This window comes from Eurytemora carolleeae, unplaced genomic scaffold, assembly GCF_000591075.1.
Source record: "Eurytemora carolleeae unplaced genomic scaffold, Eaff_2.0 scaffold124, whole genome shotgun sequence".
In the NCBI taxonomy this organism is placed as follows: Eukaryota; Metazoa; Arthropoda; class Copepoda; order Calanoida; family Temoridae; genus Eurytemora; species Eurytemora carolleeae.
The window spans coordinates 293,631-308,893 of NW_019396953.1; the positions used below are offsets into that span (position 1 = coordinate 293,631).

General features: G+C 32.9%; 1 protein-coding gene across 1 annotated transcript in view; it reads right to left on the minus strand.

Annotated features, from left to right (window-relative positions):
- Positions 1 to 3,850: 3,850 nt before the first annotated feature.
- The window catches only part of LOC111710459 (protein CASP), a 15,146-nt gene continuing 3,733 nt past the window's right edge, over positions 3,851 to 15,263 (minus strand). Inside the window, exons 7-23 of the mRNA XM_023484555.1 lie at positions 15,072 to 15,164; positions 14,628 to 14,666; positions 14,469 to 14,528; positions 14,032 to 14,142; positions 13,462 to 13,567; positions 11,941 to 12,044; positions 11,409 to 11,471; positions 10,489 to 10,593; positions 9,397 to 9,509; positions 8,367 to 8,479; positions 8,095 to 8,207; positions 7,580 to 7,632; positions 7,272 to 7,363; positions 5,707 to 5,774; positions 5,192 to 5,238; positions 4,736 to 4,868; positions 3,851 to 4,140 (exon numbers count right to left, since the gene is read on the minus strand). Of these exons, the coding sequence (XP_023340323.1) occupies positions 4,102 to 4,140; positions 4,736 to 4,868; positions 5,192 to 5,238; positions 5,707 to 5,774; positions 7,272 to 7,363; positions 7,580 to 7,632; positions 8,095 to 8,207; positions 8,367 to 8,479; positions 9,397 to 9,509; positions 10,489 to 10,593; positions 11,409 to 11,471; positions 11,941 to 12,044; positions 13,462 to 13,567; positions 14,032 to 14,142; positions 14,469 to 14,528; positions 14,628 to 14,666; positions 15,072 to 15,164 (1,452 nt within the window). The 3' untranslated portion in view covers positions 3,851 to 4,101. The remainder of the gene's footprint in view (positions 4,141 to 4,735; positions 4,869 to 5,191; positions 5,239 to 5,706; positions 5,775 to 7,271; positions 7,364 to 7,579; positions 7,633 to 8,094; positions 8,208 to 8,366; positions 8,480 to 9,396; positions 9,510 to 10,488; positions 10,594 to 11,408; positions 11,472 to 11,940; positions 12,045 to 13,461; positions 13,568 to 14,031; positions 14,143 to 14,468; positions 14,529 to 14,627; positions 14,667 to 15,071; positions 15,165 to 15,263) is intronic.

A 15,263-nucleotide genomic window follows, 5' to 3' on the forward strand; every position in this document is an offset into this window, starting at 1 on the left:
CCACTCCAAGCTAACCCAACCTATTTATGAGCGTAATTTCTCCCCTCCCTTTTCCAGGCACTGCAGTTCTGCAAAAATTACTCCCCCTCCCTCCCCGCCGAAAATCGCATGTTTATTGTTACAGAGTTTAGGGTATAAAATATATGTATGTACAACGTGGAATTCTTTTTAGTCCAAGAAGTTTTTGCTATCGGAGAACAATCGGAGACCAATTCCAATTTAGTGAGATACCAAACCGAGTTTACTATGCATAGGATTCTGCTTATTTCATCGGAGTCCCATTTTAAGCGGACACTCATCCCTATTACTGTAATATTATTCTTATGCCAGCGGTGGCCTATTTTAAACACACATACTAATGAATACTTTATGATCTTCTTATTTTGTTGAAGACCCTTTTCTGACGGAAAACCCCTACCCACAGACTAATACAATTCTCATTATTTCATTTTAAACAATTAAACCCAAACGTTTTCTTTTTCTTCTAGAAGAAAACACAGCATTTATCAATGATAAAGTGATAATAATAAAGAGGGTAGAATCAAAAATAACAGAGACAAAAAAAATGGCAAGAAGTAGAGATTAACAATTGTAAAATATATGAGAGATTCAAAACATGGTTCTTCTCGATAGTTCTTATAAAATGATTGAAAACATTTAAAATTTCAATCTTGCGGACAATTTACTTTTGTTAGACATGACCACTATACATTTGGCGAATTTCGTAATAAAGATCCTGTCCATTTTGCATAGTTCAAGGATTTCTATGATCTACTAAATCAATAGTTCTGGTTTGCAAATATGATTGCCCTAAGCATAAGTAAAATACATTTTTCAATCCTCTCTCTTTCTCTCTTTCGCAAGTCGATGAATAATTTGAAGAAAAACAGCACGCCGCAAAAAACTTGATTGGCCGCGAGTCACATGACCAGGCCTAGCCAATGAGAGGCCTGCCTGGTGCACGATAGATTCGCAATGTTTTTGCAAGTTGCAAGTTTTTGTTGCGGAGCACAGTGAGTGATCAGAATTGCTTCTCTCGCAAACTAAGAGGAGAAAAACCGGGTGCGTTGAACCTTGAAGAGTATAAGGCTAAACAGGGTGTCTCACAAAACGTACAACTTTTAAATAATAAGGATAGAAGTCTGAGAGTTAATCAAAATACTGTTGTTAAAATGTTTTATCGCTATTTTTTTCATTTTTAATATTGTAGCGTTTTGAGAATACTCACGTTTTTGTAAATTTCGTTTGAACAACTTGAATTCATATTTATAAAACAAATAAATTGCTCATAGGAGGGGGGGGGGGAGGGTTCTTAAAACCTTCATGATAATATATTAGATAATTATACCTCTGGCTTGGGTTCTATTCCAAATGTAACTGTCTGTGTGTGCTATGATTACTGCAGTGTATGTTTAATTGTTACCTTTAGCTGACCCGTAAAATTCAGAGAGATGTTTACAAAAAAAGTAATATAGCAGTAGACGATTAATTCAATACAATGAAGATGATTTCTTATTTTATATTATTTTGGTAAAATCGCCTACCACTGCACTTCAGAATAAACGTCTTATTCCTTAGTTTAAACATTTCGACGCAGGAGGTCGTTTAATTCAGTTTTGGGCTATTTTTGAAATTCCACGGGCAACGATGTACATTTACCTCACTAGAAACAACTTTTCGTGCTGACCCATTTGATCTGAATGTGAATAAAAAATAACTTCATCTCAATCAATCAAAATCTGTAGAACAGGAGCATTTTGATTAATAGATGGAGTTTCCTTCAAATCTTAAGAGTTGGAAACCAAGATTGATTCTCTGTTCTTGGAGTTGGCCAGAGTTTTAGAAACATTCAACAGATTTTAGCATTTAGGTTAAAATGACATTTTAAGATTTTCAGGTATAAAAGCCTGTTTTTATCACACTCTCTGTCATCTCTGACAAATTTATATGGAATCCCATAATTGCAAAGAATTTTAATGATTGAAGGGACTGCTGCTGTTCGGCTAATGAGATTTAAAATTTTCAGCTATAAAAGCCTGTTTTTATCACACTCTCTGTCATCTCTGACAAATTTATATGGAATCCCATAATTGCAAAGAATTTTAATGATTGAAGGGACTGCTGCAGCTGTTAGCCTAATTTATATGGAATCCCATAATTTCAAAGAATTTTAATGATTGAAGGGACTGCTGCTGCTGTTAGCCTAATTTCAAGTGAATCTTCAGTCTTCATTGATTGAGTGCCATGTCACATTCACAACAGTAAATTGAAAGCTTTGCCTGCTCAAGTATGAACTGGATATCCATATTTTTCTTTTTAAAAAGTAATATAAAGTTTGCAGATCATGGAACCATTTGGAGAAAGGAATACGATTAAATAAATCTTGTAATGGTATTTGAAGTCTCAACCTCACTGAGTAACCATGTACATTTATACTCTTTCAAAAATAGTTTTTAAGCTTTAAACTTTAACTTATCCAGAACATGTTGATCTGATCATAAAAAACTCTGCAAACATTTCATGTATTGAACCCAACTTTTTTGGTTTTCTTCATCCTGATTGCTGGCGTCCTTGGTTAGACCTTTCTTCTGAATCATACTGCAGAATTTAATTGATCCAGTTACTTACATTTACATATCTAATAGAAAACAATTTTATAAATCCTGATGCAAAATCCTGATCAAATGCAAAATACAGTTAAAACTCATAATAAACCAAGAAGAATATATATTTAGAGAAAAAAACGTTTGAATATTTATCACACAATGCTTGTAACGATGTCAAGCACAATATCAAAGGTTTTTAGTTATAATCTTCTATGATGCATATCCAATCATTGAAGGTAAATTAGCTATATGAATAAATGATAATCATAATAATAGTCAAATAATGATAATAATTATAATGGCTGGATTCTGATTCTGAATAGGGTTAAGTTTATATTAATTCTGTCAATTGTTTGAACAAGAGATAATCGTATAACTATTTTAAAATTAATAAATTTTTCATCTCATTGAATCGTAAACTTTTAAGGCTGATTAACTGACAGAAAAAGACATAACTTAAAAAATATTTTTTAAAAATAATTCATTTATCTTCTCGTTGAATTGTTCTACGAAACTTCATGGGTTGAATTTCCTCCAATTTTTAGTTAAGATTTCACAATGTTTAATTCAATAAGCTGTCTCTGAGTCCAATTTAACATTATTATCTAATTATAGGTATAAAAAGTAAACAACATGTTTTTTTTCAAATATAGATATCACAACAAACAGTGGAAAATATTATTTGTATCACAGTGCAAGAACTCGGAGAACATAAAGTATTATTCTTTAAAAATAATGTGAATAGAAATAAGTTATTTGGAAGACAGTAAACGTAAGATATAGTGAAGACAACCTCACGTTTCATCTGTATTTTAAAAATAACACCTTGGAGATATATGCTCACATGAAATTGGAGATTTTAAAACACATGTGTTTCAGCCGTACGAAATTTTGAACTTAGATTTTGCGCATTACAATCGGTAAATTTGCGAAATTTCGCATAAATCATTTTGTGCGATTCAATCCACCAATAAGATATTAGCAAAGTGTATTTAGGGTTATCTTGTTGAATTTACTTTCAAGAAGTTTTTTAAGCTTTTTTTAAATAGTTTCTGTCTACAAATGTGAATGAGAGTAACAAAAGAGTGTCATTTATAAGTAATGAAGATCTTTTTAACCTTTAATTCAATTGCCACCTGGGGTTCATGCTTTGTTCTTTAGATATTAAAATCCCGAAATTCGGTAAAAAGAATTGCTAAAGAAGAAATAATTAAAGTAATGACCGATAGACCGGCTAGAGAACGAACATTTGTCAGCAATCAATCATCAGCAAAAAACAGTTTAAAGATAAATCTTGTGGTTCAATTGAGGGTCAAAACAAAAAAAGTTGATAATTGTACGAATGTGTTTTGTGTAACGTAATGAAATGCATACTGAAGTAGGTAAACTGTGATACATTGCGCTATTTAAATATTTGAATCCGCTTGTTGGACGTCTTGTAAACTTGACTTTGATTCCTTCCACCTCCTTGTGGTATCCTGTTCAGCCCTACGATTTAACCAACTTCTTCGTGGTCAGCATCTCCATGGACCTCCTAGAAAACGATCATTTCTATTGTATTCAGAATTAACTAGTTTACTGTAAAAGTCGTAAGAAATGTCTTTGGATTTCTTCCATTTCCAAACTTCCTTCTAAGAACATTTTCTAAGTATTTTCTCTACACTTGCATATTATGAGAACAATTTAATCTTGGATATACACTATACAGGGTTACAATTTAATCTTGGATATACACTATACAGGGTTACAATTTAATCTTGGATATACACTATACAGGGTTACAAAGGATGAAACATCTGAGACGACTGTACGGTTTCTGTTCAGTCCTGTATCTTTCATTAAAGGTTCCCTACAGCTCTAATAATTTTTTATTTAGCAATTCATTTCATAGCCATTTAAAGACAATATCTAAGGAAGAAAAGAAATCAAATCTTTAGGTCGTTATATTTAAAAAGTTTTAAGGTTTCCATTCAAGTCTAATGATTTGTGGGAAACCCTGTTTTACATAAAATAAGATTGACAAATCAGTGTCTGACAAATGACATTGTAATCCCTTATAACCTTTTGTATTTTGAATTTGAAAATATTCTTATGTAATTTATTAGTAATTTTGCTTCCTAATTATTTACCTGCATATGATCCAAATACTTTTCATGCCACCTGGCGGCCATATCGTGTCTACAGGAATCCGTGAGGGCCAGCTTGTACAATACTGCAAATACTAAACCGTGCAGTACAACAGCATAGAAAAACACCGCCAATCTAAACAGAAAAAATATTCACGAATTATTTTCTTCTTTTAAATCTGATTCTGATATTCAGCTAAAAATTAGACAAATTTGGCAATTTATTATTAGATTTAGGCTCTGGAACAAGGATAAGACAAGGCCGTGTGCATTGGATAGAACAGAGCATAGAGCATTGCGCTGTGGCTAGACCAGGCAATAAAAGGGAACACTTTTGTATTTTTCTTTTTCTATATCATTAGTGGCGTGGTCTTATTTTTATAAATGTGTTGTGTAATGTCTGTTCTTAAAAGATCAAAATTGTCAGTTTTTTAGCTTTGTTATTAATTAATTTGTTACCTTGCTGTTTTGTTCCCAGCTATGAACCGAACCAATGATAAAATAATCTGAAAAAGTTATATAAATTTCATTCTTATTTGGTTTCAGATTTGCTTGTCTAGGTGTGATAAATTAGATTTTGGTTTTTAACTTCACATGAAGAAAATTTAAAAGGAAATCCTGATTTGACGTTTGATTGATACAATCGAACCGTCAGATAATAGAAAAAATGGAAGTTTAAAAATGTAAACGCACAGAATTTCTCCAGGAAATCTTGGGCTGGACACTTTCAGTCATCATACATCGTTAACTTTTATTTTAAGATTGTTCCGTAGATTGACCCAACTATTGTCTTGGAGGAAACACTATTTGGCATAAAAGACAGATAATAATCGTTGCTTCTCAGAATTATACTTAATAATTTACTTTCGAATTTTTTCTATTAAAAATGTTTATTTTTATCTTCTTAAATAAGCTAAGAACATTTTTTTAATAAATATTATGTTTATTAATAATTCTATTGAAGATTTACTAACCTTTTCAAATACAGTTAGCTGGGCATATTTCCGTTGTTTCTCCGCCTGGTTGAACGATGTAAATGGATCTAAATAAACAAACTGTCAAAACTCCAAAGCTGTTTTCAAGCTTAGTTTTTCCTTAAAGAGTAGTATGAAACTGTAAAACCCAAATCCTAACTTGGAATTTTTTAAATAAAGTAAAAACAAAACAGAACAAATGTTACAATTTTTTCTCCAATTTATTTACAATTTTAGAATTTAGATTCAATAAAAATTTTTGAATGGACATTGTAGGGCCTTACCTCCTATCTTGTATTTTATACTATTTGTATTATTTTGCGTAACCATTGGTATTATTTTGCGTATATATTTGTTCAACAAAATCATGACAAATCCTCTCAATTCCTCTTGAAAGTCGTCTTTATTAAAATTTTCTCTCCGGAGACTGAACACACACACCAAACCAAACCTTTCCATACCTCCGTTAATTGCTTATGCTTAACATAAAGTGTTCTTTATCAGATCCGAATAAAAATAGCATCAACAACTTAAATTACTCATGTCTTGGTCTTCCTGTAGGAATTTGGAAAGAAAAAATCAATTCAAATTATTTTAAAACTAGAGCAACTGATTTCGATCAGATAAAAACAGTGCAGATGGTTAAATCAATTAATCACATTCACTTGTTACTTTTATAAAAACTGATTGAAATGTATGCTTGATCTAAGTAAAACCTTAGTTAGGAAACTATTTTTCTATATTCAAGTCCAAATTACTCTGTAGGCCTGCTTAATTAATTATTTCTTAATTTTGAAAGAATTTCTTTAAGTACAGGGTGTCCCACGAAACATGACAGTTGGTAAATAGTTTAGAATGTCATCTTCCAGAATTTTTTAAGTTGTTTTATGGGAAAGACGATGATAAAAATATTATATAGGAGTCATATAATAGTAAAATTAATTTCAAAGCAGAATAAATTTGAGCATAATATTTTTCTAACAAAATAAACTGCTAAAAGTCTTTATAACTAAAAACTTTAAAACTAATACAGTGTATGGAAGACGACATTCAAAACTATTCACCAACTGTCATGTTTCATCTTAAGTAAAAAAATATAATTTGTCATTGAAATGAAAAATAAATCATGCAATGATTAACATTCAATTTGTCTTAACTTTGAAAAGCTAAATTAGTAAGATTTTAAATTAATTGAGAATTGATTTTTGTCCAAAATAAGATTTTGTAAATCCTAAATTGATTTAAGATTTACCAATCTTTTAGCATGATCAAACATTTCAAGAAATAACTAAGTTTCACAAAACAAACTAAATGTAATACAATACAAACATTTTTTTTAAAAACATGTATCATAAAACGAAAGAGTTGTTCCGAGTTACGAGAACATATTTAGAAGGACATTTTCCTATCCTAACTTGTCTAAAAGGACATTTTCCTATCCTAACTTGTCTAAAAGGACATTTTCCTATCCTAACTTGTCTAAAAGAAAAACTCAAATCTAAAGGAAGCTTCAGCGGTGTTGAAGAAGCCCACACAGAAAAGACAATGCAATGTATATTGTATACCTAATCTTTGCTCGTACGAGGAATGGTATTTGGATTCTCCGGGAACTAAAGTAGATTGTCCAGACTTTATACCGGAGCAGGATTGTAGGTATCTAGACAAACATGAGAATATTAGGTTTAATACAGATTAACAGGGGGGGGGGGGGGGGGGGCTCATTCCCCTTCTTTGTCCTGAAAAAAATTGAAGAATTTTTTTATCGTTTGCATTTTTTAAATGTCAGAACAAATCAAAAAGTGAATAATTTGCCAATAGTTTATAAAAAGTGAAAGCTAATAAGATGAAAATCAAGATCTTGACTAAAAATTACCTTATTTTCTCGTAAAGTTTAATATTGTCTTGCTTCAAATGCTGAAGTTCTCCCTAATATTATAATATTATAATAAGATCAATTATGTCGTTAAGATCAATGAACGTAAATTGTAAAAATTATTGGCAAAATAATTTGACTAAATAAACTATAAAAAATTAAAACTGAATATAATGAAATTTTAAAATGTTAGATTTTAATGATTATTTAAACTTTATTTATATTTCCAACGAGATAAGTTGCAGCATTCATTCGAAATCCTAATTGTCCATAAGTGGCATTTCCAAAATGAGGTCTGCTTTTTTTCTTTCAAAATGACAGCGACCGGAGATATGCAAACTTTCAATCGCATTTAAATTCATTTGATAATTCCAAAACTGCCATGACATCCAATGTACAGAAAAAGTAGACCATATTGTTCAGCATTCTTTTCTTAAACACAGTCAAAGATCTTTCAGTCGTCTGTAAATCAACATTTTTTGTAAAAAATATTTGCATAAAAATATCATAACTACCTGGATTGCGTGAAGTTGGGAACGCTGTTGTTCATTATTAAGTTCCAGTTCCTCGTTGGCGGCACGTAATCGTTCCCGCTGTGCCTGCACAATACCCAAGAGTGTTCCAGCCTCTAAAAAATAAGTATATTGTAATTTGACTACTTTATATATATTATCAAAACTTTTCAATTAAAAAATAATGAATCTAAATTTACTGGAGAAAACAAATTCCTTTCCCCCCCCCCCCCGCTCCCTGGAAGGGTGGACTCGTTCGAAGAAACCCTGTTTACCTGGAGTGCCAGGCACAGGGCTGAGACTGGATTCTTTAAAGAAAGTTTCATCTCCAGAATCCTGTAGAACCTCCGCCAGCATATCAGACGAGGATCTGCCCTCCGCCTCCTCTCTTAAACATTAGTTTTGGCTCAGCTACATTTTGCCTAGTCACAATTTGCCTAGTTCCAAGTTTGCCTAGTAACATTTTGCCTAGGTAACGAAAAAGCATGTTTTTATGCCTACGCTTTTTATCAAACAGGCAAAACCGAACTAGGCAAAATGTAGCTGAACCTTGTCATAAAATCTCTGTATTCTATCCTAAACATTATTATCCTACATGTAAATACAGTTTACAGATTAGTCTTTACACTATCTGTAATATGTACTTCTGTACATTGCCTGTACAGTGCACAGATTGTTTGTACACTATATGTACGGTTTACTGATTATCTGTACACTAACTGTACGGTGTACCGATTGTCTGTACACTCCTGTACAGTGTACTGATTGTCTTGCACTACCTGTACGATGTTCTGATTGGCTGTACACTATCTGTACGGTGTACTGATTGTCTGTAAACTACCTTTACGGTGTACTGATGTTTGTACACTACCTTTACGGTGTACTGATTGTCTGTACACTACCTGTACGGTGTACTGATTGTCTGTACACTACCTGTACGGTGTACTGATTGTCTGTACACTACCTGTACGGTGTACTGATTGTTTGTACACTACCTGTACGGTGTACCGATTGTCTGTACACTACCTGCACGGTGTTCTGATTGTCTGTACACTACCTGGATGGTGTTATGATTGTCTGTACACTACCTGTACGGTGTTCTGATTGTCTTTACACTACCTGTACGGTGTACTGATTGTCTGTACACTACGTGTACGGTGTACTGATTGTCTGTACACTACCTGTACGGTGTTCTGATTGTCTGTACACTACCTGTACGGTGTTCTGATTGTCTGTACACTACCTGTACGGTGTTCTGATTGTCTGAACACTACCTGGACGGTGTTCTGATTGTCTGTACACTACCTGTACGGTGTACTGATTGTCTGTAACTGTTCTACATGATCCTCTAGCTGTGCTATAAGATCTGTCTGTTTACTGCACTGTGCACTACGAGCATCAAGTTCAGATTTTAAATCCTTAACAAGAGAAAAAAATAAGATTGTGGTGGTAAAACTAATATATTACAATTTTTTCTTTTATTATCAAGCAAAAGTTTTTTCTTATTTGTAAAGTTTAAATTTTGTGCAGAAGGCCCCTAAGACACCAGAGCTGAAAACTTTAGAATGGTGGATATTGAGATTATTGCTTGATTCTCTCTTTTTCTTAATATCGAGACTAACCTAATCTTGTACTGGTATCCTGAAAAGTGTATGAATTCCAACCAATCAGAGTCGCGTATATGAAGCCGATAAATTTGAAATTTTGCGCACCATTTAAGATTATATACAGAAACGGGAGGGACTCTCTAAATCAAAAAAACGCGGGTTTTATTTTTTCTCTACTATATCCAAGAAAGAACGGTTTAAGAATAAAATCAAAAGTGTGTACATTGGATACTCAGATTAAGTAATCGGGATTAAGGATATCTCATTCTAAAGTTTTCAGCTCAGGCCGTATTTAAAGGATAATATATCAATAAAATGAAGATGACTTTCGATTTCAATTTTGATTTATATCAAGCTTTCAAACAGCATGGATACACAAAAACATGGAAACAAAAAGAAGCTGTCAAATAAAAAAAGCGTCTCTTTAATTAACTGTAAACGTATAATTCGAAAAAAGCTTGTTAACATTTAAAACTTGAATAAAAAGTCGTCTTCATTATATTCATATAATCGCCAACCACCGTATGTAATATAAAAATACTTCTTTAGTTTCACAAGAAAGAAAAAATCAACAAATTTCAAAGGAAGTGCTCAAGATTCACAGTTAAAAGTTGACGGAGTTGGTAATATTTTACTTCAAACCGATGTTTCTGTTTTTCAAATTCTCTGAACAGAAACATCTTATAAAAATAAATTTAGTACACATCTAATCAAATCTTTATTCTGGTTCGATAAAAAACTCCATTTATTTTCCCGAACACTCCCTTTAATGTATATCCTGGGAATTTACCTGTAATTCCCGAGCTATTCTTTCCCTGTCTAATCTGAGGATTGAATTCTCAGATTGAAGAACCTTACTCCGCTCCAGGATTAGAACCTCTAGGGGTCTATTATCCTACAGAGAGATAATATTAATATTCAAAGAGTTCCTAGATAATAGAATCTTACTCCTCTCCAGGATTAGAACCTCTAGGGGTCTATTATCCTACAGAGAGATAATATTAATATTCAAAGAGTTCCTAGATAATAGAATCTTACTCCTCTCCAGGATTAGAACCTCTAGGGGTCTATTATCCTACAAAGAGATAATATTAGTATTCAAAGAGTTCCTAGATAATAGAAACTTACTCCGCTCCAGGATTAGAACCTCTAGGGGTCTATTATCCTACAGAGAGATAATATTAATATTCAAAGAGTTCACAGATAATAGAACCTTACTCCGCTCAAGGATTAGAACCTCTAGGGGTTTATTATCCTACAGAGAGATAATATTAGTATTCAAGGAGTTCACAGATAATAGAGTTACTCTGCTCCAGTATTTGAACTTCTAGGGGTCTATTATCCTCTCTAGGAACAATATTAGTATGCAAGGAGTTCACAGATAATAAAACTTTACTCTGCTCCATTATTAGAACTTCTAGGGGTATATTAGATTAGATTTCTAGGGGTCTATTATCCTCTAGAGGGACAATATTAGTATTCAAGGAGTTCACAGATAATAAAACCTTACTCTGCTCCAGTATTAGAATTTCTAGGGGTCTAATATCCTATAGAGGGATAATATTAGTATTCACTTCAAAGAGTTAGTATTCAGGGAGTTAATAAGATAATAAAACATGAAAACTTCTTGTCTGATGAAGGTTAAATGGATTTATAGAACCTGATAACGTTTAAATTGACATTTTATAATATATGTACAATCTACATTACCTCCATTTTTTCTACTGAATTATCTTGGTTAGAAAACTCCAGGGTTTTTAAGATTCCAAGATCCTAAATAAACAAAATTGTATCGGTGGGAACTGCAGGACTGAGGTCAAAACTTTTGTATGTAAAATCTTATTAACACGCTTATTCGGTTTCTCACAAAGGATGAGACTACAGAGACGACTATACGAAATTTTATCGTCTGTTTCCTTATATTTTCATGATTCCCCGCAGCTGTAAAAGTGTGTCTTTATTTGCCAATTAATTTATTCAGCCAGGATTTTATCAGTGACAGAAGACTTAATTTAACCTTGGAATCGTCATATTTTTAAAATTTCAAGTCGTCTTTACAGTCTCATCATTTGTGGGTAACCCTGTCTATAGTGTATGACCCCGGAATTATACTTTAAATTAAAGTTTGCCCTCTGTAGTGTATATCGAGTAAAGTTTGCCCTCTGTAGTGTATATCGAGTAAAGTCGAAGTCGCTAAGCGCGACCAAAACCGAAAGTTTCAGCCTCCAAGGCCTAGATTTACCTTCTTTATTTGATGATAATCCTTCTGTTTCTCTAATCTGTCCTGCAGCTCAATTTTCTCTGTCTCCAGCACCCCCAGCCTGCACTCCAGCTCATTCACCTTACCTAATCAGGGGTCCGAGTTCAGGGGTTAATGATTTTAAAAATCACAAAATGGGGGGGGGGGTACAGTTGGGTATTAAGGTGGGGTTAGCCAAAATGAATTAATTCCATAAACCTCTTATTTATGTCAAATAACGCTTGGCTGCTTAAGCATTCATTTTTGAGAGAAGTCTCTAAGTTGTTCAAATGTTATGTTTTAGTTGAGAATTTCGACCGAAAACCCGCTATTTCATTGAAAACTCTTTAAATAGGATTTTTCAACAAGCTACTCAGACTAAATCAAGGTTTTTGCGTGCTGCTGGTGCCGCTAAATCTTTTCTATATGGCTGTTTGAATCTATTTATATATTTAGATATTATCACGAAACCGTTGTGCTTTCTTGTGCTTTTGCTATAAAATATATGTTTATCTTCCGAAATAGCTCGCTATAACAAAGACGACATCTAAATATATTGCAGGATTACAGGATCCATTCAAGGATAAATATATGAACGGGAAAAGTAATTATAAATTAAAATCAATATAAATCAATGTAAGCTACATTTGATAAAATGTTTGTAAATGAAAAGATTATCAGAATATATTTATTTTGTCCATTCTCACCATGAAACACAAGCAAATGCATTTTAAGAGTATTGTGACAAAAACCACTCACCCCCCCCCCCTCCCCCCAAAAATCCCCCCCGGGGGGGGGGGGGGTTAGGAATGAAAAATAGTTTTTTTATCCTTTGATACCTTTACTCTAATATTTCATTAATTCCCGCAATTCAGCGAAAATACACCTTTTAGGGAAAAAAATTATTTGCAGAGAGGGGGGGAGCAGTTGATCCAAGGGTGTAATGCAAGGAAAGTCAATTGCGGTTGTGTATACTCTGTGTACATTGAAACCAGTTCTCTCTGGGCGGAATTTGTAAACAATATTAGATGCATCAGTGTTCGTTTAGTATCCGAGGAGGTTAAAAGCATTAAATTTTGATAATTTTGATAATTCACATAATAGTTTCCTATGATCAGAATATTTCATTGATTTTTTTTGTGAAAGATGGATCCCATGTCAAGCTTCGACATCCGTCTTGTGTTTACATTAGCGCTCAGAGATGTGTACACATCTGAAATAACTTTCCTTGCCTTACATCCTTGAGTTGATCCAATTCTCGCTATTCATTATGTTTGACCCCAGAACTCAACTCTTTCCGGGTTCATGGTGATCGGAGTTTATGAAATTTTCGGGGGAAACAAGCTGATTGTAACTTTTGTTTACAAGTATTAAAAAATATATCTTTTTTATTTGTTTTTGTCAAAAGAGATAAGCAAAACTTAAAGAAATATTATGAACACTGGATATATTTTTTACAGGACGGATCCAGAATCCGGATCCGCATAAAAATTAAATGGATCCTAAACACTGTTCAGAACTTACTTGTATATTTGGTCTCAACGTCGGTCAGTGTCTTGTTAGTTCGTTGTAGGTCTTCAACAAGCTGACTAACCTCTCTTTCCTTAGCAGCTAGTTGTATCCAACTATCCTAAACAATTAGACAAGATTGTACATTTGGAAATAATAATTCTTTCTTAATTTGATTGGTACTTTGTATTGTTTCTTTAACTGTATTCAGTCTGAAGTCAGGCTATTAAGGGACAAGATTAGTTTTAGTTAAGTTTAATCAAATAAATGAAATTATTAAATATGGATATTACAGATCGAGGTAAAAGTAAAAACCATCTCAATACAAAACTCAATGTAACTTTCTTTCTTGGGTATGTAAAACTTTTATTCTGAATTTACTTCTTTTTCAAATTGGCTTATTTCATGCCACAACATTTTTGTTTAAGTAGTTCAAGTTGAGTCGGCTAGAAAAGGAACAGGAGAACTAGTTGAACCAGTTAAATCTACCTACCATTCAAATCTACCTCTGGCAAAATGTTTTATATTTTCTCAACTTGGAAATAACAAATTTGGAGGTAAGAAGACTCCTTTGGTTAACACTACCTTATCATTCACCGAATCCACGGACTCGACCTCGGCGCTGTTGGACTCTATCCTGAACCCTTCCAACCTCTCTTGCAGGGTCAATACTTCACGCTCAGCTGCTGCAGCCCTCTTACAACATTTAGATTTAGAGAGTTTGGGATTTAAAAAAATTAAATTTCTGTTCCAAATAAAAATGCTTAAGATTAAATTATGCTATGACACGTCAAACTTGCTCTTTAATTTATTTTCGTTCACATGAAACACTTCTTGTCTTCTATAATTCAAATTGACGAATAAAATGGTAATTTTGTCCTGATCACATTTTAGAAAAAAGACCAAAAGCAGTAACAGAACTTGGAAAAGGAGAAATTAAAACATGAATGAACAATCCAATTGTCTCTTAGAAATGCGCAAGGATTAAAGTCGTGTCCATTTTCTTGTGTTGCTTTTTCTACCTGATTCGCTCTCTCCACATCTGTAAGCAACATCTCCATCTCATCGGAAAGGGCACTTCTCTACAACAAATAAAAGAATAATATCCCTAAGAAGTTTGTAATTTTGAGTTTACGATATTTTTTACTATTTTTTATCTGTTTTGTTTAAAAATTACTTACCGTGTTATCTTGTTTATATTTCAATTCGTATAGTTCCGCCTGTTAATAAAGTTTTTAATTCAAGTCGATATACACTGTAAAGTGTACATTTTCCAGATTCTTAAATATTGACGGGAGCGCATTAATCACTTTTTAACGATTAACAGGTCGTCTTTCTTTATCTTCCAGAAATCTTGATATTTTTTTTTTGTAGAAAATAATAAAATACCCCTTCTACCTTACATTTGTCAATTCAAGATGAATGAGAAACTATGAAAGATATTGTCAGAAATCAACATGTTTTAAAGATAGTAAACGACGAAATCTTCCTCATTGTTATTAAGATAATGATTAGAAGGCTACAGTTGTAAATCAGACATGACACCCTATAGATTAAAATTACGTAAAAATCGTATATCAATCAAGAACTCAAATTTATATCGTTTAATCATGATTAAAACTCTCCTGAGCTTCTTCTAGTTGTAAAAATGCATTTCTTGATTTATTTTCAGCATCCGCCATCTTGTTCTGATACATCAGCTGTTCTTCTTCAATCAGCTGATTCAATAGAGAAGATTATCGAAAGAGAACAATTTCATTAATGATAAATCAACGTTTGTTTTGCTTTCGTCAAAATTGATCTGTCCCCCCCCCCCC